Below are 25875 nucleotides of genomic sequence, written 5' to 3'. Positions count from 1 at the left end.
GATGTTTACCACGCTTGCCATGGACGACTGCCTTTTTCTGTGCCTTAACCACGCACGTGCCAAACTATGCATATGCGTGGTTAAGGCACAGAAAAATGCAGAATGGATCTCGAGAGGACACAGTGAGATAAGTGGGGCTAGGGCAGGGTTGGGGAGTAGTTTTTAGGAGTGTTGGGGTGGATTAAGGGCTTGGGAGGGTGGAGTGGGATGGTTGGGTATTTTTAGGGCTTAGGGTGGAGAGGGTCGGGCTTTTTTATTTTTATTTATTATTATTATTATTATTATTATTATTATTATATTTTTTTTTTTAGGGGCATGGTGGGGGAGGTTTGTGTATTTTTTTCATTAGGGATTAGGGTCGGGTGTGGGGTAGTTTTATTTTTTAGGGGTGGGGAAAGGTTTAAGGAAGGGCAGAAGAAAAGGAAGAAGCGTCAGGAGAGGACGTGGTGAGGTAAGTTGGGTTGGGGCAGGGTTGGTGGGTAGTTTTTAGCATTGGGGTGGATTTAGGGCTGAGGACGGACGGGGTAGTCCAGTAGTTTACTTATTGGTGGGAGGTTTTAGGGCTCAGGGTGGGTGGAAAGGTCAGGGTAGTTTAGGTTTTAGGGGCGGGACTGCGGGGGGTTGGGATAGTTTTTTTTTTTTTAAGGGTGAGCGGGGGTGTCAAGGTAGTTTACTTAGGGGAGAAGGATTTAGGGCTGAGGGCGGGTGAGGGTGTCAGGATAGTATAGTTTGAAGTGGGGGTCGGGTTTTTTTTTTTTTTTTTTTTTTAGGGCTGAGGGTGGGTGGGGGGTTTGCGCAGGATAGTTTAGGTTTTAGGGGTGGGGCATCAGGATAGTTGTTTTGGGGGGCGGGTTGGGGTTGTAAGGTTTTTTTTTGTGGCAAGGTTGGGATAGTTTAATTATTAAGGATGGGGGTAGTTTTGGGGCTCAGGGTAGGTGGGCAGGGGTTGTATGACAGAACCACGCATGCTGTTTCCACATATGACTTTACCAAGCATGCTTTTACAACGAAATTCGTTGTAAAGGCATGCGTGGAAAAGATGCGGTTGGGGTTCTGACTTTATTGTTAAGGCATGCTTTGTTCCGCAATGCATGGTTCTGTCATACAACCATTGTACACAGAACCAAGAACTGTTAGGGTTTCAAGATATTGAACGTTCTGTTGGCACATACAAATGGTGCTAACTGCTCTGCAAATAGACATGACATATTTATCTTAATATCTTGAGCTAAAAAAAAAAAAAAGATAGCCAGGAATGAACAGGTAACAAATGTGCTTAGTATCAGTTTCCTCAGGCCTTTTTGGTAGGTGGCGTACATGGGTCAGCTTACATGCTACATTAAGTGGGCTTAGCGCATGCTGACAGGATGCCCCAAATATCCTTCTACTCTGAAGTTCTAAAAACTATTAAAACAAACAATCATTATCCTTGTAGGTTATTAAAACAAAATAGGGCTGATACCGAAGCATTCATGTGGGGACTTTCATTGGAAATGTTTTACTTGACATCACCACTTTTCAAGTTAGCGGTCCTTGTTTACCTTCTTCAGTGACAGAAATTCTGTACAATCAGGCTGCACTTTTCTAAAATCGTAGACTTGCTGTTGATTTTCCAATTGCTGCTGAAGCCCTCACATCCCACTTGATGTCGGCGGAGCAGGCATGTTTCTCCCCTCTGCGACGCGCTCTGCTGGCCTGTTTATTATTATTATTGATTAGAAATCTGCAGTTTGTCAAACAGTCTTTTCCCAATCATCCTAGATAAATGGCTCTTGACTTTAATGGTGCTGTAGATTTAAGGAACCCACCGGCCGTCCTGAAGTTACTCGCACATTAATTTGGCAAATGTGATTTTGGTTCTCTTTCCCTATTTCCCAAATTACTAAATTAATTACCTCCGCCTTGCTTCTTTTCGTTTTCTTGCACTAGCCGATACCACTGCTGAAACAAAAAATGAATCACTCCATCACCCTGTCTCAAGAGCAGATTGCGTCGCTTCTCGCCAATGCCTTCTTCTGCACATTACCCCGTCGCAACGCCAGGACCAACAAGTCTGAATACTCTTCCTACCCTGAAATTAACTTCAACAGGTAGGAGTTCTCTGTGCACTTAGTCTGCATGAAATCTCCCAGATATTGAATGCATATTGTGTATTTCATATATTTTAATATGTATTGCAGTTTTTGGATTATGGTCCGATTGTAGGCAAGGATACAGGAATTATGCGGCAGGAAAGGACCAAATTATGCAGCAGTGTTAACTGAATTATGCTGTAAGCAAAGGCAAATAAGGCATAATACAGCACTTTTTGTGATAGTGTTAATGTGTAAAAATTACAAAATGATGAGGTAATACTATCTAAGCACAGTCTGTCACCCAAATACAGCAATAAGCAACAGAAAGATGACCAGTCAACCTTTGTGATGGTCCTTCCACTGCGTAGCAGCATTAGGTGCCGCATCTTTAGTAACCTTTGATCTGTTTGAGCTAGATACATATTTTTTAAAATCTGCACATTATGCAGCACATGAAAGATTATGTGGTGTTCTGCATTGTTTCAACTAAGAGGAAAATGATGCCAAAGAATGCATCACTCCTAGTTTGCCTGATGTGCCAACACAGTCATGAGCCTCAGACATGGGTTTTGCAGCTGTTTCCCTGCAAAAATCAATGCGTCCAGGCTGTTGAGCAACTCAGAACCAACACAGTGGCGATTCAACGACACAGGACCTGACTGTGAGGTTTGACGACGACGGCGCCGATTCGAGGACATCTCTGCAACACTCGCCGGCGACGCATCATCGAGACTGCAAAGATTGGAACCGATGCATCAAGTCTCTGACCCTGGCTCAGCATGAGTCCTGTAGCTGGCTTGCCTTCCATCGATGTTGACCTGATCTTTGAATTTACCCATGTCTAGCGTGACCGCAAGTAGCCTTTAAGCGCTATTGACTTCTAAGCACGGTTTTTGTATTTACTGATTAAAAATTCATATCTTGACTTCAACTTAATGTTTTTTTCATGGTCTGGTCTTGTTTTACTCCTAAAAATATAGGGGGTTATTACAACTTTGGAGGAGGTGTTAAACCGACCCAAAAGTGACGGTAAAGTGACGGATATACCACCAGCCGTATTACGAGTCCATTATATCCTATGGAACTCGTAATACGGCTGGTGGTATATCCGTCACTTTACCGATACTTTTGGGACGGATTAACACCTCCAAAGTTGTAATAACCCCCATAATCTATTTTCCACTTGCCTTGGAGTCTTTCGTGGTGTTTTCATTGTGTTGCTGTGTGTGTCTGTCTGTTGCACAAATGCTTTACACTTTGCCTTTTAAGTTAAGCCTGACTGCTGTGTACCAAACTACCAGAGGGTGAGCTGAGGTCACTTTAGGGTGTGTATCTGACTTACTGTGACTAGGATTGTGGTCCCTAACTGGACAGGGTGCATACCTCTGCCAAGTAGTGACCCAGTTTCTAACAGTCTTGCACCTACTTAACGCTCTACATGTGTACACAATCACACAGCTAGTATCCTGAAATGCACTGAGTATCTGAGTGACTTCTATTAAAGCAAAGGTGAAAAGTGCAGGCCTTAGTACACACAGTCATCATAAACATCTGGGACTCGTTAGGCACCCAGTCTAAAAAGCTACAGTCTCAGAAAAATAGACATGTTCTTTCCCGTTCTAAATGCTTTTATTAAAAACGAGAAGAGAACTTAACAGTTAACGTAACTCCAGACATTGTTGCTTTCTGACAGTTAAAACATATTAAAACAAAAATGATACGAAAATGTTGGAAGGTCGGAAGGATTAGGATAGCTTGTCATCAAGGTAGGTAGTGTGGAAAACTATTTCCATGAAGACAAATTATTTCATTGGGGTTTAGTGATCTTCTGAAGCTTAAACGTAATCAAAGGTCTTTCCTTTACAAGCAAGCTTGACTTGCTTTGCTTTACAGATCTGCTGGTGGATGCGCTTTTGGGATCCTCATGCTTGGCAGTCTTAAGGAGAATAGAGACTGGTCACTTTTTAGTAGACAGTCGTTCAAATTGGACAGTATTGGAAAGCAAGTGAAATCTTTTTTTTTTTTTTTGTGTGTAATCTATTTCAATTCCATGCCACAAAAACAAATTGTACAGTACAGGGGATCAAAGGTGTTGTTACCACCAATCGCTTATCACTCTAAACACTTTACCATGCTTAACCCATAAGTACCCTTCACTGTGATACCTCTTTACTCCCCCAGTGTCCCACCTCCTCAAAACAGTTAAGGTCGTACTTAACTTCCTATCTTAAATGTGGAGTCTTTTGGGGGTCCTGTGATTTGTATGGGGAATTAAAAGCAAAAGTAGGGAATGGAGAAAATGCTGTGGTGGAATTGGTTAAAGTGTAGAATTAGCTGCAGAGAAGGCAGTCAGATTTAATGTTGTAAAGTGGAGGGAGCAAGGCTGGTTAGTCTCAACGTTTTGTTTCTTGTATCTGTTAGTGGGGTCAAGTATACTGTTACTTATTTTCAGCCCTGATCCCTATTGTGGTTCATTTTATTAATCTAGTGGTCCAGGAATGTGCCCATGCAAACTTTCTGTCCATGATTCTTCTACATGATGCCTGATCAAGTGTTTTGTTAAATTGATTATATTAATAGCTTGGTTTGTTTTTTCTGCAATAAATTGAAAGTTTCGATTCTGCTTCCGATATGTCCTCCGGTTTCGGCCTCTCAGACAGTTACTGCAACTCAATTTTTTGCTATTCCATTGATTCTTTGTGCTCCGCCTTCTGTACTAGACTCTGATACTGTTTGCTCTTTCCTATAGTTCTTCTCATTTTGTCATCTTGTTAGCAAGTGGTGGTGTATATTCTCCAGGTTACAAAACATGATGCCTTTCATTCTGCATTAGCCACAGTATGCAACCATCTGTCTTTAGGCCATTTAGTGGGGATGGGCCCAATAGAGGCCAGGGTTGATTTCGTAGCTGGGACTGAAATTCCCTTTCACAATCTCTGTGCAACCTCCAAGTAGTGTAAATGTTTGATTACTGCCTACCACTTCTCATCGTTGTTTATGCTCATTCCTAAGTTCCAGTGCCAGTGCCAGTCCTCGCTCGTCAGCCATCTCTGGCTCAGCTCAACTTCGCTTTGCTTCCAGGCACCAACAAAATTCAGGTAGCTCGTGAGATTCACCTTCAATGTCTTAAGTAGATCTGGCAGTTCACTGTTTTTATAAGAGTTATTCTTGCCTCTGGGTCTGACGTTCAGGTAGGCGTAACCTTTGCAAGTTGCAGCCTTACCTGTGTTTGCCTGCTTTCTGTGCTGCTCATCTACACCACCTCCCAACCCACAGAGGTGCTGGGGCCTCACTGTTCCTGCCTTTAAACGAAAATCATGCGGTGACTGTTAGTCTGTTATGATTCGGGTGATTGTTGTTTATTCCTCTATTAAATTCTTCCTTGAGCCCATCTATTTTATGGGCTTTTTGCAGTGATTATTCTGAATCATGTCTTGCTCCATGAGTAGTTGTCTGTGCCCCCGCACCCGAGGTTAAAACTTAAATTAACTTTTCAAATTGTAATTGACTTTGAACTTAATTTAAGCTGTGGTATTTTTTTATGTAACCAACAAGATATTGAACAACAGTATTAAATTCGTTTTGAAAATTGCACGGTTCTTTTATTTTGACAGTGCAATTTTTGGCAGTTAGCCTTTTCGCAGTGGAATTTTGCCTTCGGTTTTGCTCTTGGGATGAGCTGCAACAGTACAGCCTTGACTCAGTTTGCATACTTGCTGTGCCTCTCATCGGGCAGCAGCATAATTGTTCTTGCATTGTATCACAAAAATCACCTGTCGGCTTGCCACCCCTTTTGTTACTGGATGTGATAGTTATTGATTCCTCTACTCATTTTTTAAATAGTTTTATTGGGTTTTTACATATATAAAATCGTAACAGTTACATCAGTAAAGGCAAGAGTATAATTTGCAACAGATAGGTACATTGCGCTGTTGATATATGAGATTAAAAAGTCACGGATAGGAATTGTGTGAAGTGTGTTTAAAGTCAAGGCGAGTATGTGAAAATCGGGTATGGGTCAAGAGGATCTGTGTGTCTGGGCAACACATTTAGACTGACAGGAGAAAAGCTGACTCGTTCGAGACCGCAGATAAATGTGCAGTGGTTGCACCTGAGTCTGTGTGACGCTCTGGTGTGGTCCGTTGTACTCCCCATGTTCTAAAGAAGTGATTGATGCTCATAAAGGACTATAGAAAACCCCGTAAACAGGGTCCCCAGTGAAACAGAGGAGAACCCACTGAGAAAAGAGAAAAAGAATAGGGGTAGGAGGAACGTAGGGTTATAAGGTGGGGGCTGACTAGGACTGTGCATGAGCGTTAGGGGTAAAATGTGACTTAATAGGAGTAGTGTGATTTGTGCAGGCCCGGAGGGAACCCGAAGCAGAGGGATTGGGTTTGAGGGATCAAGGGGATGGGAGGCTGGACGCAGAACTTTTGGACGCCTACGTATTTGTCGGGCCTCATCCCGTATTAGCGCAGTGCTTCCAGCTTCACTTCAATGGAGGAGCGCTGTATGCCATTGAGGGAGGGCTGGGGTGGGGGTGAAGAGCTCACCATTGCATGGTAAGTAGGCGTTTGGCCAGCAAAATCGCAAGTCTGAATAACAAGCCCTTTGTGGATTTTTCTTCTAGGGATGATGTGTAGGGCTGTGGATTCCCAGTAGTAAAGTGTTGGGAGTTCGGTAACAGCACCAAAAGTGGAGTGTATGGCATGCCAGAAATTAGTTATACACGGACAGGACTAGAGCATGTGGTAGAGATCAGCCGAAGGGGTTCGACACTTGTGACAGACTAAGTGTGCTGTGAACACGAGGTTCAAGCGGGAGAGTGTGAGGTAGGTGCTGTGAGGGATCATGTATTCAATTTTTTTCAAGTGGACATTCCTGGATACTGTTTGAGGAGACTCTGGGGCCCTAGACCATGCAGTGTCATGGAGTGGTCTCTCCAGGACCACCACCTTCAGTTGGCAGAGATACGTCAGTGGGATCCTAGTGTGCTCCGTAAGTGTGTTATAAAACCATGTAATAAGGTGTTGTCCCTCCCCCATTGTATACAGGGCATTTATCCCAGCGTGTTGATGGCTCTTTGTCCACTACGCCCCTAAGAGTGTGGAGAGCTGCTAGGAGTAGCCCGTGTGTCAGGTATTGGTCAGAGGGGGATGTTGTAGTTGTGGCGTAGTTGGTCAAATATAAGTAGCTGGGGATTCTGAAAGTGGTCACCTATTGAAGTTAAGGATTGAGAGTGCCACTCTATGAGCTTTCAGACAGAAAGGGTCCCAGGGGTTTGGATAGGCCCTGGAAGGAGACCACTGGAGAGTATGGAATGATCCGCCATGTCAGCTGCAAGGCCAAGCATTTTCGGGCAACACATACGTGGAGGGACCTTCATTGCTGCATCTGAATGGTGAGATGAAGAAGTTGGCGTAGTAGGTGAAAGGGATGCTTGTTTCAAATAGGTTTTTACCTGCTGGCCATCAAAAGACCCACAGGAGCTGCGCCACAAGGTAATAGTTTTTGAGGGATGGTGCTTCCAGTTCCCCTTGTCCGACATGCAGCTGGAGTTTACGAAGGGACACCTGCCGCCTCCCATAGGAGGTCCCCCAGTAGTTGGTCTAGTTTGCTGTAGAAGCGCCTGCAGGGAAGCACTGGGACATTGATGAAGTAGGATAGAAGTCGGGGGAGGACAATATTTTTCGATTGCGTGATTTTGCCCGTCAGGGCCGGTGGCAGTTTCTGTCAGAATCGCATCTGAGATTTAGGAATTGTAAGAGCTTGCTCCAGGTTACCGTCAAACAAGTCCCTTTGAGAATGATAAAGTCTGATGCCTAGATAGCGAACCTCCACTGTAGTCCAGGTCAGGGGAGTGTCCCACATGTAGATACCCTCGGGGGACAGGGGGGATGTTCATGCATCATGGCGTAGCGGAAATGCGCGCAATTTCTGACAATTAGCGCTTAGACCTATGGTGGTAGCAAAGTCTTAAAATGTAGTTGTAATAGATGACATATCGATGGATGCATCACAAACGTATAGCAGCAGATTTTCCATAGAAAGCGATACAGCGTGCATGGTTCCATCCTGCCCCATTATAGGCCCTCTTGGCGGAGCCAGGGGGCCAACGGTTCCATGGCGATGGTGAATAAGATGGGGGGGGAGATGGCATCCCTGGTGCATTCCACGGCTGATAGGGAAATGAGGTGAGATAAGACAGCGAATGCGGGCCTTGGACGTGGGGTGTGTGTACAGTAACTTAGGCCAGTATTTATACTTTTTTTAGCGCCGCATTTGCGCCGCTTTTTGACGCAAAATGGCGCAAACCTACAAAATACAATGGCATTTTGCAAGTTTGCGCCGTTTTTGCGTCAAAAAACGACGCAAATGCGGCGCAAAAAAAGTATAAATATGGGCCTTAGTGTATGCAAGGAGCTGCTGACCTATGCCCTCTGCCCTCAGGGCTCAAAGAGGTAGTCACATGACAGAGAATCGGAGGCCTTCACGAGGTCCAATATGAGGCACACTTCCGGCAGAAATCACAGTGAATTCTTCTCCATGATATGAAATAGCCATCTGATATTGTTGGAATTACCCCACAGAGGTACAAAACCATTTTGATCAAGAATGAAACTGCAGATAGCGTTCCGATAATACCGTGCCTCAAATTTTGTAGTCTGCTCCCGATATCGCTATTGGTCGATAAGACGAGAGGTGAATGGGATTGCAAACCAGTTTTAATAAAGAAATCAGAAGCAACACTGCATGGAAGTCAGGGGGGGGCACCTGTTGTGAGGGCCTCGTTATACATCTCTATCAGTCGTTGTACCAAGTGGGTTGAGAATCAGTCATGGCAGTTGATGGGGATTCCATCTAGACCTGGTGTTTTATTACGAGCCAGGTCATGGATAGCCTTTTTAACTTAGGTTGTCATTATTAGCCCGTCAAGTTTATGTTGCTCAAGAGCACTTATGGATGGCAAGTGAAGGGGGAGTAAAAAGTGTTGAGCAGCTCCCAGGTTGGAGGCAGCAGATGCTCCATACAGTTCTGCATATTAGGAGCTAAAGGCTTGAAGTACTGATGATTGGGACCACGCAATCTGGGCCGTGGTCATAATAATATCAGGGATAGGAGGATTGTGTGTCTCCAGACAGGGGAGCCATACAACTAGACGACCATATTTATCTCCTCTACCATGAGTGCAGTCTGTATGTGCAGCGAAGTTATAAAACCAGTGATGTTCCAACACTGCTGCCTGGTGTTTTTTGGCATCTGTAAGGGCTGTGTTTGCTGTATCATCCAAGGGGGAACAATTGTCTAAGAAGGTGACTGCTTAGTCGCCATCACAGAAGGCCCCGTTACTTCCCTACAGACTCCTGCAATGTTCTGTATGCAAAAACCCATAGTGACTTGAAAGCGTCCCATGCAGTGGCTCATGTGGTGGCCGTGTCATGGTTCGTCCCAAAGTCGCGGGTGGTATGAGTGAGTTGGGCATCGCAGAAGACAGGTTCATCTAATGTGTCCTTGGAGAGCCGCCAGGTGGGGGGACAGGTGGATGTGGGGCACCCCATTCAGTGTCCAATATGTGAGCGTCATGGTTAAGAGGGCACAGCCCAAGTAGTTGGAATACGTACACTGTGGCTGTAAGTCTGGGGAGCGCAGGAAATGGTCCAGACGTACTTAGAAAATATATATATGGGGCAGAGCAGTGGGAGTACAACTGGACCCATCTGGTGAAGTGTTGGGAATGCTGGTGTGCTGGAGTATGGACGGGTGTAGGGTGGGAGCGATTCAGAGATAGGTCCAGAATGCTATTATAGCCCTCCCCTCAGGATCCACGGAATCTGAACCCACTTGGCAAGGACTTGAGATAGGGTGGGATTCCCATCTTGTCATCACTCTACAAAGCCATACCTACGCTCTTTTTCTGTAACTGTATTACAGTTTGAAACTGAGTACCTGGGTGTATCCACAGCAGGGGCTCCCTGGCAAAGGCAGAATATGTTGTTCTGTGAACTGTACATCGTCACCACTTGCCGAGGCATTGGAACTCACTGTGGGTAAGGTGGATCTCCTGGATGAAGTTAATGTTTGTCCTTAGTCGCCAAATGTAGGAGTAGATAGCACAGAGACGATTTGCTGAGTGTGTCCCCCGCACTTTTAAGGTAAGGAATCGTGTAGTTTGTCTGATGGCCAAAAGGTGGTCCCAGGTGGGAAAAGGGCTTGAGGACAAGACGCTTCCAATGTGCTCATGCCTGCCCTCAAGGAGATGTAAATTGTACCGCTCGTGTAATAAGGGGAAGACGGCAAATAAACACCAATGCTGCAACAAAAACCAGAGCCTGAGGCAGAACGCCCCATGCCCAAACGTTTGCTCTAAGAGCCGGTGCATAGAATGAGATTAGTGTCAGGTTACAGTTACTTGTCTTGAAACGTGAAGCAAAGAGAGCTGCAGACATGCAAACCAGTCTACTAATCTGGTGGGTGATTCATCCAGATGTAGTGGGGAAGGAATGATTAGGGCTGTGCACAGAAAGTCCATTATGACACGGCACGCCGAGCCTTAGATCAGGTCTTATGTGGTGTGATCAGGGACCGGGCAGCAGTATTTGTATTGTCCGCACTCCCAGTGACACTGGTGCTGAGGTAGGGAGGACTGGCGGAGGGCGTACGCCTTCTCTGTGGCCGATTGCTGGGTTTGTCGAAGTTCATGCTGAGAGGAGGCTCCCGTAGTCCCTCCGGATCTGTATTAGTTCCTCTACTCGTGTGAGCAACAGTACCTTGATACAGTCCATTTTATGAGCTTTTTCCATTGCTTACTTGGAACCTCGTGACGCACAACCCTATACCTTTATCTGCTGTCCATCCCTATCCAACCCCTTAAAATTTCAGTCTGAAGTTAATTTACTAAATTATGTTAGAGTGCGGATTTAAGTTGGGTACCTTTTGATGTAAGCAGCAACATACTGAACTACTGTTTTACATCAACTTCCATAATTGCATGGATTTTTTTCTCTTCCAGTACACAAAATTTGCGTATCTTACATCATAAACAGTTGTATCATTGACCTTATATTTATTGCTGGCATACCGCTCCTACACAGGGCATCCTCGGACCTCTCCTTGTGTTTGTGTGCAAATGCACTCATTGCAGGGTTAAATTGCTGCATGCAGACCTGACAAATAATTGATGATTGAAGTGAATACAATGCTAAAAACACTTGATTGGCGACTCAAGTTGAAATGATTGAATGGGACTTAATAGCTTGTACGTGCCTAGCGGCAATGTTAAATACCCATGACCTTCTCTTCTCCCTGCCTCGCAGACCCTTACAATGCCTAAATATCTATTGAAAGATCTTCAATTTGATTAGCATTGATGTTGCTACGCCTACTGGTGAGATGGAAGGTCGAAGATAAATCGTGGCTCGCCTCATTGGCCTGCTTTGTTGGGTTTTGCTTCTGTGTCGTTGATAAATAAAATTACAGTGGTCTGGCATTGGGACAAACCATCTTGCAAGAAGAAACAGAGGCTTGCTGGATGAAAACCTGCAGTTGCCTGCGATTTATCAATGACTTCAATTTAGAGCCAGCATTGCTGTGCTTTTGCGTTTGATTTACAGTGCGCCTTAATTGGATGGATTTTCAAAATTTGAATTAATGTTTTGGCTCCTGCAAATTGATTATCCTGCATTCCACTTAGGGAATTGGTTTTTTGTCGTGACTCCGTCTTCCAAGGCAAAAGGCTCAGTTGGACTGTGCCGTTCACTTGATGTGATTCCTTCCAGGAAGATAGAGCATCTATGATGTGAGGTGACAGTAATGCATATTGGTTTTTATTTCGAAGTATAGGCTGTTTCATATGTTAATATTTTATAGTAGCTCTTGTAGAAACCTAGCCGAATTCAATAATTATTTGTTTTTAAAGATGGGAATGGGAAATATATTTTTTATTTCCATATAAAACACAGTCATACCTGGAGATTTGAATAGCGTGGTTGAATTTGCACTAGGAATATCTGCTGACAAGTGATCTGCTGTTTTACTATATTCGTCATTCTGTTGCTCAGATACTTCCATCTCTCTGAATTAACCCTCTCACTGATACCTTTGTCAGTTGGTTGACCTCAGCATATCAATATATTAATTTTTCAGTAGGACGCTCACCTTGATGTGTACATTTCACTGCTATTGCCATAACCCTGGCTTGCTTTGTTGACCACACATGTAAATTATCTTGGCAGTCTTACATCCTAATGTATATAAATCTGTTATTAGCTTTATTTAATATTTGAAAAGTTGTTTGGTAAGTGCAGCGCATATCCCTTTGCTTCCTGTCCACAATATGTGCGACAGATCCGACTAGAAAAGAGCTAGTGTACTTGTTCTGAGAATATTGACATGTAAGGAGGAATGACATCTTTCCCCCTCAGTCCTGAACAGGCAAAGCTTGCCAGCTAGGGGCTGGGTCACCACTGTGCCTCATCGGCTGATGTTATGCAGGGTGGGCCTTGTTACAGCTTCAGCAGAGCAATGTCTTCCCTCTTGAGAGAGGTGACTTATGCAGGGGCGAGCTGCTTTGGACAGTACTTTCTCTAATTTATTCCCAGTTGTAAATTGACCCAACAGTTGAGGAGGAAAATGTTGAAGTCCGGAGAGTTGTCCTGGGCACTGTAGAATTACTGGTTTTAATTATCTAGAGACTTCTAGCTGCAGATTCCTTACCTTTGAATTCTCTGGTGTCCGCTTTGAATCTGTAATCTTTTTGTTGAGCAATACCATGCGTGCGCCGTTGGTGGCGTTGTTCGGATCCGCGTGGCTTCGTCAGCATCGTTGGAGCCGTCAGTGATGTCATAGTCGCTTATAAAGGCGCCACCCCGGCACGTGTATGTTAGTTCTTTTCCTTCTGCGCCTGTTAAGCGCATATCTGGGATCGAGCTACCCTTTGCCTTTTTTAGCAAGCCTTATTTGACCGTTTTGTCGAAGATTTTTTCATGTCTGTGCGAGGAAATGTCATCTAGGAAGACAGGGTTTAAGTTGTGTGGTGCCTGCCATCGGGCCATGTCGGTGATGGACCCCCACCAGATATGTCTATGGTGCCTCGACAGGGACCACAACTCAAAGCCGTGCTCTGACTGCCGGGCCATGGCCCGAAGGCTCTGAGAGAGCGGTCTCTAAAGCTCTTGGCGGCCTGGCAGTCGACCTCAATCGACGTAACTCCTTGGAGGTCACAGTCCCTCTCGAGGAGGAGGTCACGGGACTGCTCCAGGATCCCCAAGTCCTCTTCTTCCCACTCGAGTTCCTCGGGGCACTCGGGGAAAAGGCACAAGAAGAAGAAGAAGTCCAAGCGGACTTCGATTTTGCAACGCCCGTCGGCCGGCGGGGCATCACAGGACCGCAGATGCCAGGGCCAACTTCGCATCTCCCTCCTTATCCAGGTGCCAGAGTGACCCGCTCAAATTAAAGACATCTACAAAGCCATACGCCTCATTTTTGAGCGCCGACTCGGCCCAGATCAGTGCCTGAAGCTTATTTTGATCAGCCAGGCACAGGTGAGGAATGGGAAGGGTCTGAGGACCCTTTAGAATATGGATTAGAGGATCAGGACTGGTATCAGGGGAAGCCAGCGGACTGGATACTTCTCCAGACATTGGTATGCTCTCACCTCATTCTGTGGCTACGGAGGAGGGAGCACCATACGCCATGGTGGTGCGAAGAGTGGCTGAGGTCTTGGACCTGGAGTTGCCTACGGTGCCGGTCAGGACTAACATCCTGACAGAGGTGCTTCAGCCTGGGGTTGCTACATCAGAGCTGATTTTACCCTTTAATGAAGCCCTTACTGAGGTCCTGCTGGGGACATGGTCCAAACCCAGCACAGGGACTCCTGTAAATAGAACAATTGGCCATCGCCAGCGACCAACTCCTACAGACAATAGTTTCCTCACCCAACACCCCAGCCCGCAGAGCTTGGTGGTCCAAGCCTCCACTTCCTGTGGTGCCTTCCCTTCCGCTCCCCCGGATAGGGAATACAAGAGGCTGGACCAACTTGGGAAGAAGATGTTTTCTTCTCTCAACTTGACATTGAGGCCCGTAAACACCTTATGCCTATTGGGCCGTTTTCCCCATACTTTATGGGATACGGTGGCACAGGTGCTGCCCCAGGTCCCAGAGGGCGTACTGGACACTCTCACTCAAGCTGTCAAGGATGGGAAAGATGCAGCCAAGTTTACCATTTGGTGTGGTTTGACATGACCGACTTGCTGGGCAGGGCGATTTCCTCAACTGTGGCCCTTCGTCCCCACGCCTGGCTGAGTACCACCGGCTTTTCGGGGGATGTCCAGGCAGATCTGATGGACATGCCCTTAGATGGCACACGCCTTTTTGGTGAGAAGGCAGACTCGGCGCTTGAGCAGTTCAAGGACTCTCGAGCCACGGCCAGTTCCTTGGGCCTCTCGGCGCCCGCTCGCCAGCAGTCTCCCTATCGACCTTACGAGGCTACGGGAGGGGCGGGGTACCACACCAACCACAGGTCAGCCACGATCCTCTAGCTTCATAGCATCCAGTGCAAGGACGAAGTCTTGGTGCCTTCAGACCCAGAGGGTCTAGCCAGAGGTCGGCCACCACCCAGCCCCCCTCTTCCCCTCGCTCAAGGCCTCCTAGTATACTTCTGCAAGACCATGCTTATCCAGTTGGAGGGAGGATTTGATTTCATCTCCCTCAGTGGCAGTCCATAACATCGGACAAATGGGTCTTGCAGATCATACAGAAGAACTATTCCCTACCCTTCCAGTCTTTCCCTCCTTCTAACCCTCCACTGAAAGAACAGCTGATGGAGGATCATTTAATCTTGCTCCGTGAGGAAGTTACTGCTCTCTTGGCCAAGGGAGCCATAGAAAGGGTCCCAATGTCAGAAGTAGGCAGTGGCTTTTATTCTCTCTACTTTCTGATTCCAAGGAACAACAAGGGTCTTTGCCCTATCTTGGATTTAAGGAATGTCACTCTTCCTCAGAAAGGAGAATTTCAAGATGCTCACTCTTGCTCAGGTCTTGTCTGCCCTAAACCTAGGAGACTGGATGGTAGTGTTGGACTTACAGGATGTGTATTTTCACATCCCCATCCTGCCCGCCAACAGGCGTTACTTGCGGTTCAAGGTGGACCACGAGCACTTTCAGTTTAGCGTGCTTCCCCTTCAGTCTCACCAGTGCCCCTCAGGTGTTCACCAAGGTGATGGCAGTGGTAGCTCATCTGTGCAGGTTAGGGATTTCAGTCTTCTACCTCGACGACTGGGTGTTAAAGGCTCCTACGCCCCAGGCTCTCGTCACCCACCTTCAGACTACAGCAGACCTCCTGCATTCGCTGGGGTTCAATATAAACGCGCAGAAGTCACACCTGACTCCATCTCAGAAGCTCGCTTTCATCAGAGCTGTTCTGCACACATTGCATTTTCGGGTTTATCCTCCCGAGCAGCGAGTCCAGGATATTCAGGTTACAATACTGATGTTTCGGCCTCTATCCTGGATTTCGGTGAGACAGACCTGCAGTGGTGGTTAGTGAAATGCGATTGGGTCAGAGGCAGACTCCTCTCCGTTCCCCAGCCAGACCTTACAGTAGTGACAGATGCGTCACTTCTGGGATGGGGTGGCAATCTGGGAGAGGTGGAGATCAGAGGGACCTGGTCTCTGGTGGAATCCGGACTCCATATCAACCTGTTGGAGCTCCAGGCGATCCGACTGGCATTGAAAGCATTTCTTCTTGTTGTGAAAGGGAAGATAGTGCAGGTGTTCATGGCAACACCACCGCAATGTGGTACTGCAACAAGCAGGGTGGTGTGGGTTCGTGGACCCTTTGCCTAGAGGCTCTGCGTCTCTGGACATGGCAGGAACAGTAGGGCATAACCCTGGTGGTTCAACACCTGCCAGGTTCTCTGAAGGCCAGGGCGGAACACAAACGTCAATGCCTAGCGGATTACGAATGGTATCTCCATCTGGAGGTGGCTCAAGGGCTCTTTCAGCATTGGGGAGAGCCTTGGTTAGTTCTGTTCGCCTCCGCCGAGAACACACAATGACTACAGTATTGCACGTTGAAGTTTCCAAGGCGGCAATCGCTCAGCGACGCTTTTCGTCGTGAGTGGGAGTCAAGTCTCCTGTACTCTTTTCCACCCATACCACTTCTGCCCAGAGTTCTCAAGAAGGTCAAGAACGACCGGGCCCAAGTCCTCTTAGTGGCTTCAGATTGGGCACTTAGAGTCTGGTATCCCTAGCTTCTCAAAATGAGCATCGCTCCTTCGATCAGGCTCCCCCTTTGGGAGGATCTTCTGTCGCAGCAGCAGGAGAGGGTTCTCCACCCAAACCTGTCAACTCTGCGCCTCTCTGCGTGGAGATTGAGCGGCAGCAGTTGATGGCTTTTGACCTTCCTCCCGAAGTCTGTAAAGTTATTTTGGCAGCCAGGTGTCCTTCTACTAAAACGGTATACACCTGCCATTGGAAACGCTTTGAATATTTTTGTACAGAAAGGTCTATTGATCCTCTTTCTTCTTTCCCTTTCTGAAATTCTTCTCTTCATTCTTTCCCTTGCCCAGCAGGGTTCTGCCTTGGGGACTCTCAAGGGCTATATTTCTGCCTTATCGGCATTTCTTCGGCTGCCTGATCAGCCCTCTCTGTTTAAATCACCCATTGTACATAGATTCCGCAAAGGGCTTGTACATATCTTTCCCCCTATGCCCTTTGTTATGCCCCAATGGGACTTAAATCTGGTCCTTACATTTCTGATGTGTGCTCCCTTCGATCCTTTGCACAACTGTTCCCTCCGACTGCTCACCATCAAGACAGCCTTCTTAGTGGCAATAACGTCTGCCAGGAGGGTAGGTGAGATGCAAGCTCTGTCATCAAAGCCACTGTATCTCACTATCCAGACGGGGTGGTACTCAGAACTCGTGCCTCTTTCCTCCCCAGGTTGATGACCCCATTTCATCTGGGTCAGAACATCACCCTGCCCACCTTCTTTGCTCCACTGCATCCCTCTAAGGAAGAGGAGCGACTCCACTGACTGGAACCAAAATAACATTGTCGTTCTACCTTGACTCAGAAAGGAGGTCCGGGAGGATGACCAACACTTTGTGGGGAATGTGGTTGCAAAGAAGGGTTGGGCAGTGCAGAATCTAACCATTTCGCGCTGGGTCATTCTCTACATCAAGATCTGCTATGCATTGGCCAAGAAGCAGTGTCCTGAGGGCTTGAGGTCTCATTCTGCCAGGGGCAAAGCTGCTACCACTGCGCGGGCGTTCCAGTCCTGGAGATCTGTCAGGTGGCAACGTGGGCATCTTTGCACATGTTTGCAAAGCATTACTGCCTGGACAGTCAGGTAAGAAGAGATGGGCACTTTGCCCGTTCAGTCATACAGGACGTCTTAGTGTATGTAGAAGTATCTACAGCCCACCGCCAGGAGGTTATGGCTTGGGTATCTATTCAAAGGTGAGGAATCTGCAGCTAAAAGTCTCTATCAGATGAACAAGTCACTTACCTTTGGTAATGCATTACCTGGTAGAGGCTATCTAGCTGCAGATTCCTTACACCCACCCATGCCTCCCTGCCCTGCATATATCTAGTAGGGTTAGGGTTTATTCTTTTTTTAAGGCCCTAGTATTCCACTGACAAAATGTTGGTGCAATCCATGACTGCGTTTCTGGCTTGGAGCTGTGGTGGATAAAAGAACTGACGTACACGTGCCGGGGTGGAGTCTTTATAGGCGACCATGATGTCACAGATGGCTCCAATGACGCTGACGAAGCCATGTGGAGCCGTATGACACACGCGGATCCGAATGACACCACCCGACGGTGCGTGCAGGATATTGCTCAGCAAAAAGATTTCGGATTCGAAGCTGACACCAGGAAATTCAAGGGTAAGAAATCTGCAGCTCGAGTCTGTCCCAGATAATGTGTTACTGAAGTAAAGTAACCTGTTCGTTAAGCGATCAGCTGCCATAATGGTAAAGTTAGAGGGTTAGCACTTAGTAGCTAGCTTCGTTTTCCTGATGATTTGAAGCACACAAGGCAGCTGTCTGACAGGAGTGCAGGTCACCGTGGAAGGAAATGCCGGAGGAAGCTTCTGTCAGAAAGCTGTTCCTACCTTTTCTCAGTCTTTGCCTTAGAGTGCCAGCTTGGGCTGGATGGGGACAGGAGACATACAGAGAATCATTTAACCACCTGAACTGTATTATCAGCCTTGCACTCTTGCTTTAGTCTGAAGGCTGATATAAACTGCCTTCGCCACCTAGCCTGCGCTGCCTGGATGAGAACTTCTCTCAGGGTGTGAACAGTTGCTACTTAATAGACAGTAAGACTGTTCATCCACTTTACCTGCTCCAAAAGGCCCCTGTGGTTCTGGCATTCCTCGAGTTTGGTCAGCGTTGTCTGGGAGGATGGCAGTGTGACTGACATACTGCTGCATGTGCAAGGAATATTTTACGTGTGTTTTTTTTATCTTTCTTAAAAGAGACTGCCTGTCTCTATCCTACGATCTAGCACGCCATGCAGTCCCTGCTGCAAACTAATCTTTGCTAAAGGTGTAATCTACATCTCTCCTCCACCCTGCCTCCCTTGTGTGGAGTTGAAAACTGTTAGTCTTAGCAGAAAAACAGTTTTCTTCACCAGTAAGGTTGTACCCAGCTCCTTCCAGGGGTTAAATGGCCAGTCAAAACTGCTTCTCAGGGCACACCTGAAGCACAGGGCAATTGCCAATAGAAACTACTCAAAAGCAGCTCTTTTGCATGCTTGTTGGCATGGAGTATTTCACACTCCTGCACTACATCATCAGTACAATCCAGTGATCTGCACAGTCTACCATAGCTTCATCCTCCTGATGTACTATCACCTCTGAGGATGCCACTTGATGACCCAACCCTATAAGTGCCAACATTAGCCTAACAACCTGTGAGGTAAGCTATGGACTACTTGGGGTATGTGATGGTTTTTTATGAATTCTTACTTGACACTGGACCTACTTACCTTCAGGAGACCCCTCAAGATTTGGCTGTTCGATCAGTAGTAGCATCCCCCCTCAATCAGCGCCTTGAGACCCTCACGGGTGAGCAGTGTGCTTTACAAATGCTTTGATTGATTGATTAATGGGCCACCACAGCAAATGTTTATTTTGTATATACCACACATTTAATTATGCCTAGCCTATGTGTGTTTAAAGGTATACTGAATAAGCTCCTGCTTTTTTAGGGTCTAGCACACAACCGCTCCGACCACTTTTGTAATCTCTCTGCTATGTGGGCTTTTAACCACGCCCATGTCACTCCCATCAGTTTGGTTGGTTTGTGGGCTTGCCTTTTGAAATTTGCTTGATTTCATTAGTGAAAGGCATGCATAGGTAAAGCCTTTTCCTGTGTTTAGCCCTCCTTGAGAGCACCTGTAAACTACTTAAAAAGGTACAAGGCTCTTTGTTTTCCACATGGCTTCTGGACTACTTTTTCTTTTTTATTTCCTATGCAGCACAATCTCGCTGGGCAGTAGTCGGGCGCTTTGCATGACATCAGCCCTGTTACATGGATATTCGCACTTTTGCCTATAAATTTGACTGCGAGCGAACTTCTGTTTCCTTTTATGTCTCCCCTTCACGCTCATGGTGGCCGTCGGCTCGCTTATGTGAAACTGTTTTACTTTTCATTTTCAGTTTACGTGGCAAGGAAAGTCCTGCTAGGATTTTACAACCCTAATAGCTCTAACTTGAGCAAATGCGAGACCCACTGCATTGCAAATGCTTGTCTATTGATGTTGTGTTACATTGCATAGTTCATTAATAGTTTGCATACGGTCTGGACATCCAGTCTATTTCACCTGGGGGCCAAGTTCAACTCCTTGCTCGTACTGCTCACTCTTCCTACCATCAGGTTCCTCTTGAGTCATTGGTGAGATGCAACAACTCCTAATGTTTCGTGCTGTGACGATGGGGAGATACAGATGTAGATGTAGCCCAGAATTTCTCCTAAAGTACAGCAGATCATTTTCATTCTGCTACACAAGTGCTGGTATTGCCTAGTCTTTCCTGGTTGTATCACCCCGAGTAATAGTGGTGAGTGGAAATCCGCTGCTAGACCAGCGAACCACCAGAAACTTCTATCTGCCTTGGGTCAAGAGTAAGTGAAGTAGTGGGGATCGTCTCAGACACCTATCAATGAGAGTCCCAAGTTGTAAATGTTCAGTTCACGTCTTGCGTTCGCAGGTGAATTGAATAAAATGATCCCGGTTTTAGTTAGCATCCACCTTTTTTCTTTGTTTTCTTACTTTTCTTTATTTAATATGAAGCACTTGCGCAAAACAGCTGTGTTTTGCTTTGCTTTTTAATAAACTTCATGTATCGACTAGTATTCCAGTGAATTATTTAGTCCTTTGATTTCTTCCTTTTAGGTGATTTTTGTGTGCACTCTATAAGCAGTTTAGCACAACCCCCATGTAATAGAATATCAGGTTTTGCTGTATCTGGTGCCCACAACTACAACACAATGTATTTAATTTACTATCCGGAAGATTGATTGCACTAGGAGGTTTTCTCTTCATAAAGGCATCTTAATCTTTGTGTACTGTTATGTCAGATGAATGCTTAGATGTCCCTTCCTATCACAGAAAACGTGGCTATGCATCAGTAGTGTTCACAAATAAAAGCCTCCACCCGCAGGCAACTTTTTCTAATTCCATATCCTTTTTGTGGTCCAAACACTCCAGGCAAAATTAGCTTTTTGCCTTTCTCTTTCATCCACATTTTTCTCCTAATTCTGTTTTTTCTGTTACTCTGAACAATATAGTTCCGAGGGGCTACAACAAAATTGCATATAAATCTTGCTCTGGTCTACAAAGGCATGAGTGTGGTTGACTTCTAAATATAGTAGAATCTGACTCGCTTTTCTTTTTTCACAACTAAACATCTAAACCATATGAATAGATTATAAATAGTATTCTTACTCATGGGCAGAGCGTGGCATGGGCTTGGTATGGATGCTTTAGGTACTGAAAGGGATAGAAAGCAAATATGCAACTGTCTTTATTTATTAGATATGCAACCGCTGTCTATAGCCGCCAAATAGGTGATGTTCTTCTCCTCCTGAATTAAGGTATTAACTACTTTCCTATCCTCTTCGATTTCTCTTTATCATTTGATGCATGAGATCAACATACTCTCCTCAACACCTTCTTGTATTCAACGAGATTAAGTGGGAGGAGACCTAAAATGGTTTTATTGTGTCTGCATTAGAACTGCAGGCTCTCTCATCGTGCAAAAGCCTATAATGTTAGTATTTACAGAGAAAACACTACCATGATTTTAAGTCACTTATTTATTTCTGGTTGTAAGGACAGTTCATTTTTGCTTACGTAAGTGTATCACAATGTTGAGAGTGAAAGGCATTATCACATGCCCTCTTACACAAAAACTTGTAACACAAATTATTGTGATAGTTGGGCCATCACCATTCCATATGTGTACTAATCGCTAGCCACCCAAATATGAATTTCCAAAATATTGGACATAAAAGCCTCACCTACACTTTGGTGGCATGCTTCATCATAGAAAGATTTGTCTGTCCCTGGTAATATAGTACCACCAGGGTTGTCTCAATCCCTAACTAAGGGGGAGATCCAGATAAATATTGCTGGATAGCAAGAGATTAGGGGTGGACTAAAACTACCTTACTCTGAACTCTAGGTAATTACGTTTGTTAGGAGGTTCAACCAGTAGGGTTAAAAACAAAACAAAAGCAGATGCCCCCAGAGAGATAATGTCTGCGTCATCCTCTGATTTCTTTACTAACTTGTTTCAGCCCATACCAGAAGTCCCCCACAGGGTCTCTGACCTTTTAAGGGCTGTTAGGATCCTTAATCTTACGTTGTACCTGACTATGTGCAATTTCAACAGACAGGAGTATGTTTTACCCTAAGGCTATTGCGTTCCTCTAGATATCTTACAATGAATAGCAGATGTACAATCTCATTAGGGTAATCTAGATGCGTGCACTGTGATATATCATGTTCAAACTGTAGGTAGGATGCAACGCAACTGCAGAATTTTAGGGTGAAGCACACGTGAAAATACTGCACATGCACAGCACACATACAAGCAAACGTGGTATTTCGTGTTTTTCATATCACTTAATCTATTCTCGGGTTGAAAAAGGAACCTGGCTTGATTGTCAGGGTACGCCTTCTGTAGAGAGAGACACTCGCACATTCCCTAAATTCCAAAAAGATCTAAAAAATGCCTAGTGTACAGCATATCACACTCTTGTTAAGTTCCTGTTATTTTCGGATGCATACTTCATAATATAGCAATAAAAAAGAAGCCTTAGTATTCCTAAGGATGATGCTCTGAATGTTGCCCCCAATACCAAAGTGCTGTAATTAAAAATAAAGGGATGGGTCTGAAGTGAGTAAGAGCTATTTCATGTTTATCTATTTTGTCATGTTACCTCATAACATTTATTTCGTGGTGTCTATGTAGCAACTAATGAAATTAGAATTCCCAGATAGCAGATTTTCTTTTATTTTTGTGTCCTCGACATGTATTTATTTATTGAGAATATAATAAAGACTATGTTGTCACACTTTGAGGAAACGCCGTTTAATCTGTCATATCCTTAGGAACGCCGCATAACTATAAAGGTAGTTTCCAGCTGTCTCTCTGTCGTTGACATTGGTGTATTTTCTCTGGCAATGTTTTTGAAAAAGGTGTAATGTGCATTTTTTCCTACGTATGTATTTGTAAGTATATTTCCATCAAATTATTTTTTTGTTAACACATTAAATTGCTACTTGTAAATATAGTTAAAAAAAATAGGTGATAGCACTGTAATAGCAGCAGATGCTGGACAATCTTAGTACTTTTTAGGGTCGAGCCTGCGTCGCATGCGCGGCGCTTTAGTAGTTAGAAAAGGGCTCGGAGTCCCGTCCATGTCAAGTCAGTGACTTTCATTGGTCCGTGGGCTTGCCTTTTAAAATCTGCTTGCTTTCGTTAGTGGAAGGCATGCAAACATCACGGCAAGCAGAATCTTGAATCTGAACTTTAAATCTGACACTTGTATAATTTGTTCAACAGTTGTAGTTACTAGGTAGAAACGTGAGACCTTGACATTGCATATTTTACTTTTATTTCGGACTCTTTCATTTTCATATTTTAACTCTTTGATTAATTTGATACACAAGTGCCTTTTTTGGGAATACCCTGTGTAGGCCATTTGTTGTTTCGAAAGTATGTCTACCTCAACAACTTTGAGGTGATTTTCTTAATGATTTGTTTTGAGTAACACTGAAAGCCTGTTTACACACATTCGTTTTTAATTAGTACTGTCTGCAAAATGACCAGCCTTTGTCTGCCTGCTATAAATGTTTCGTCCTTCCCATCATTCATTTTCCCCTTTGCAGGCTATTTGAAGGACGCAATCCAAGGAAGGCTGAGAAGCTGAAGACCCTTTTCTGTTACTTCAGAAGAGTCACTGAAAAAAGTAAGTTATTTCTCTTTTTCATATCCGTTTCAAGAAAGTGTTACAATTTTAAACATTTTTTTTAAATATCTGACGTGTTCCAGTCCATTTTTAATCCATCTTTCATGGAAAAGAAACAGTTCTTATACATGTTTACTATTAATCCAAGAAACGAAAGTCATAGTAAGGTCTATGGTTTGGAAGTCCTCCCAACAACAAATACTATTTTGAAAACATGGGGACAAAATGCCATGTTGTAGCACGGTTTTTAAACAAGTTAGTGACAAACAATAGTTTGTTTTCACATGTGGTTATGAAGAGGCAGCTACCTGCCACGAATTGCACTTCATCAAGAAGGCTTGCTTCCTCTAGGGAGGTCTGTTATCTGGGGGTACTCGTAGCTCGGGTAATGTTTAAAAGTAAGGCATTTTTCCAGCACGAATTTTCACATAAGTATGCAATACACTTTGGAATAGTAGGTAAAGAATCTAAAATGCGAAGGCTGGTTCCAGACTATACATCTAACTGGATAGAGGGTCTTGTTTTCTTACTTAATTCCTTTCTGACTGGCTCTAGCACACTCACCACCAACGGTTTGGCACTTTTTTTTTTACTATACCTTTCTCTCTAATACATTGGGCACTACTCTCTTTTCGCAACTTACTTTACACTAGGTAATTTTATTGTTTTACACAGTTTTGAAACACTCAGCATGGAGTAAGTAAATTAGACTTTGCTTTGACAATCTTGCAAAAGAATTGTTACAACATTGTTAACATTTTTATTTATTTTCTACTGTTTTTCCCTTTTCCCATACTTTTGTATGTGCATTATGATTTTTACATATTTTTGTATGTCTTATTACTGTTATTTTGACATTATACATTGATTTCTGTCCATTCAAATAATCCAGCCTTGAGAAAGGCCAAGTCCTGAGCCGCACCGATTGGGTCAGATGTGTTGGCTTTAACCTTCTACGTCATTACATTTCAAAGGCTGAAAAAATCCTCATATTCTTATAAACTTAATGAATCAATACAAGAACATTTGCATTTCACTAATTACATGAACATTTACCTAACTCTGAGCAAGGGCCTCACTACCTTTGCTATAACCTCCCTATGTTTTCCTTCACTTAATGAGTCTTGGTGGACATACGGGTAGTGTTCACGTAAGGAAAGGCAAACAAAACTATAGAGCAGGTCAATACAATCAAAGTGCCACTACCCCTTCTCCCTATTGTGTAAAAGCCTAGAGGTTCTGAAGGGGCTCTCACTTCAAAAGGTGCATCAACCAGTGCTGCCTCGTTTAGGGGGTATTGGAATTTTACGACCCCAAGAATGATATGAGAAAATGCTGGCACAATAGGATATTTTTCATCTGTATTTGCCTAAGCCATAGGTGATAGGAGAAATATCATAATAGTCAATGCCTATACCCTAATTACTCCACTTCATCTTTTATTAAAGCCTTATCCCCTTCAGACCTTAGACATGGAGTGTCATTGACTGTTTTATTCAATGTCAAACTTCCATCTGGCAATTCAGAACAGTTAACTCTGCAGCGAAATATCGGTTTTGCAGGACAACATGAGGCAAACTGCTAAATATAGTGTTTTCAATAGTCTTGAGCCATTCTTGTCTTCCATTAGAACTATGGCAGTGGCATTCCAGAGGATTGTTGCTTGAACAGTGTATTTCCTCCTTCCACTCCGGGGACAATGAGATAATCACCATTAGTTACACCAGTTGAGCATTATCTGAGGATATTGTAAACGTTTTCACTGTAAATATTTCTGGTATATTATTATGCTAGTCATTTAGTGAGAAAGGTAGGTTTGTGCTTGACAAAATTAAGACAATATTGAATCTCGAAATGAGGTTTGCAAAAAAGATTCCAGGTTTTTCACTTGTCTTAGATTTCATTAATCCTAACTCACCCAAGGATGAGTTTTGTTTTAGTACAAGGAAAACTAGTTCTTAACAACTATGATAGTAAAATCTCTTCTGTTAAAAAAATCTAACACATTTCCCTGAAAAAAGCATCCCATATGTCCAATGTCTTTTTCCCTATTAAGATGATTGTAGGGTGAGAGTTGCTAAAAGGATTGCAAGTCCATGAGTAATTCCACACACGTTCAAGTGATTCCATTATGTCTGTTCAAGGTTTGAAGTTTTGTTTACAGGTTTTGTTTTCATTCCTCTTTCGCCTAAATGGAGTTTGTAAACCGGAAGACTCATATTTGTTTCTGCCCACGTAATAGCTCATAGACTGTAATTGCTAGTTATCCATCATTCAGGTGGTAGATTAAGTAGATGTATTACTTACATGGGTGGCA

At 44.4% G+C, this 25875-nt stretch overlaps 1 protein-coding gene across 4 annotated transcripts in view; it reads left to right on the top strand.

Moving 5' to 3' along the window:
- PARG (poly(ADP-ribose) glycohydrolase) overlaps positions 1–25875 on the top strand; it is an 850138-nt gene that overhangs the window by 487149 nt on the left and 337114 nt on the right. For all 4 annotated transcript variants that reach the window (XM_069240664.1, XM_069240666.1, XM_069240665.1 and 1 more), the window contains 2 exons: positions 1930–2090; positions 23479–23558. In XM_069240664.1, coding sequence (XP_069096765.1) covers positions 1930–2090; positions 23479–23558 — 241 coding nt within the window. The remainder of the gene's footprint in view (positions 1–1929; positions 2091–23478; positions 23559–25875) is intronic.

This window comes from Pleurodeles waltl, chromosome 6, assembly GCF_031143425.1.
Source record: "Pleurodeles waltl isolate 20211129_DDA chromosome 6, aPleWal1.hap1.20221129, whole genome shotgun sequence".
Taxonomy (NCBI): domain Eukaryota; kingdom Metazoa; phylum Chordata; class Amphibia; order Caudata; family Salamandridae; genus Pleurodeles; species Pleurodeles waltl.
Note: the sequence above shows the minus strand (reverse complement) of the source record. Positions and strands in the feature narration are given on the sequence as shown.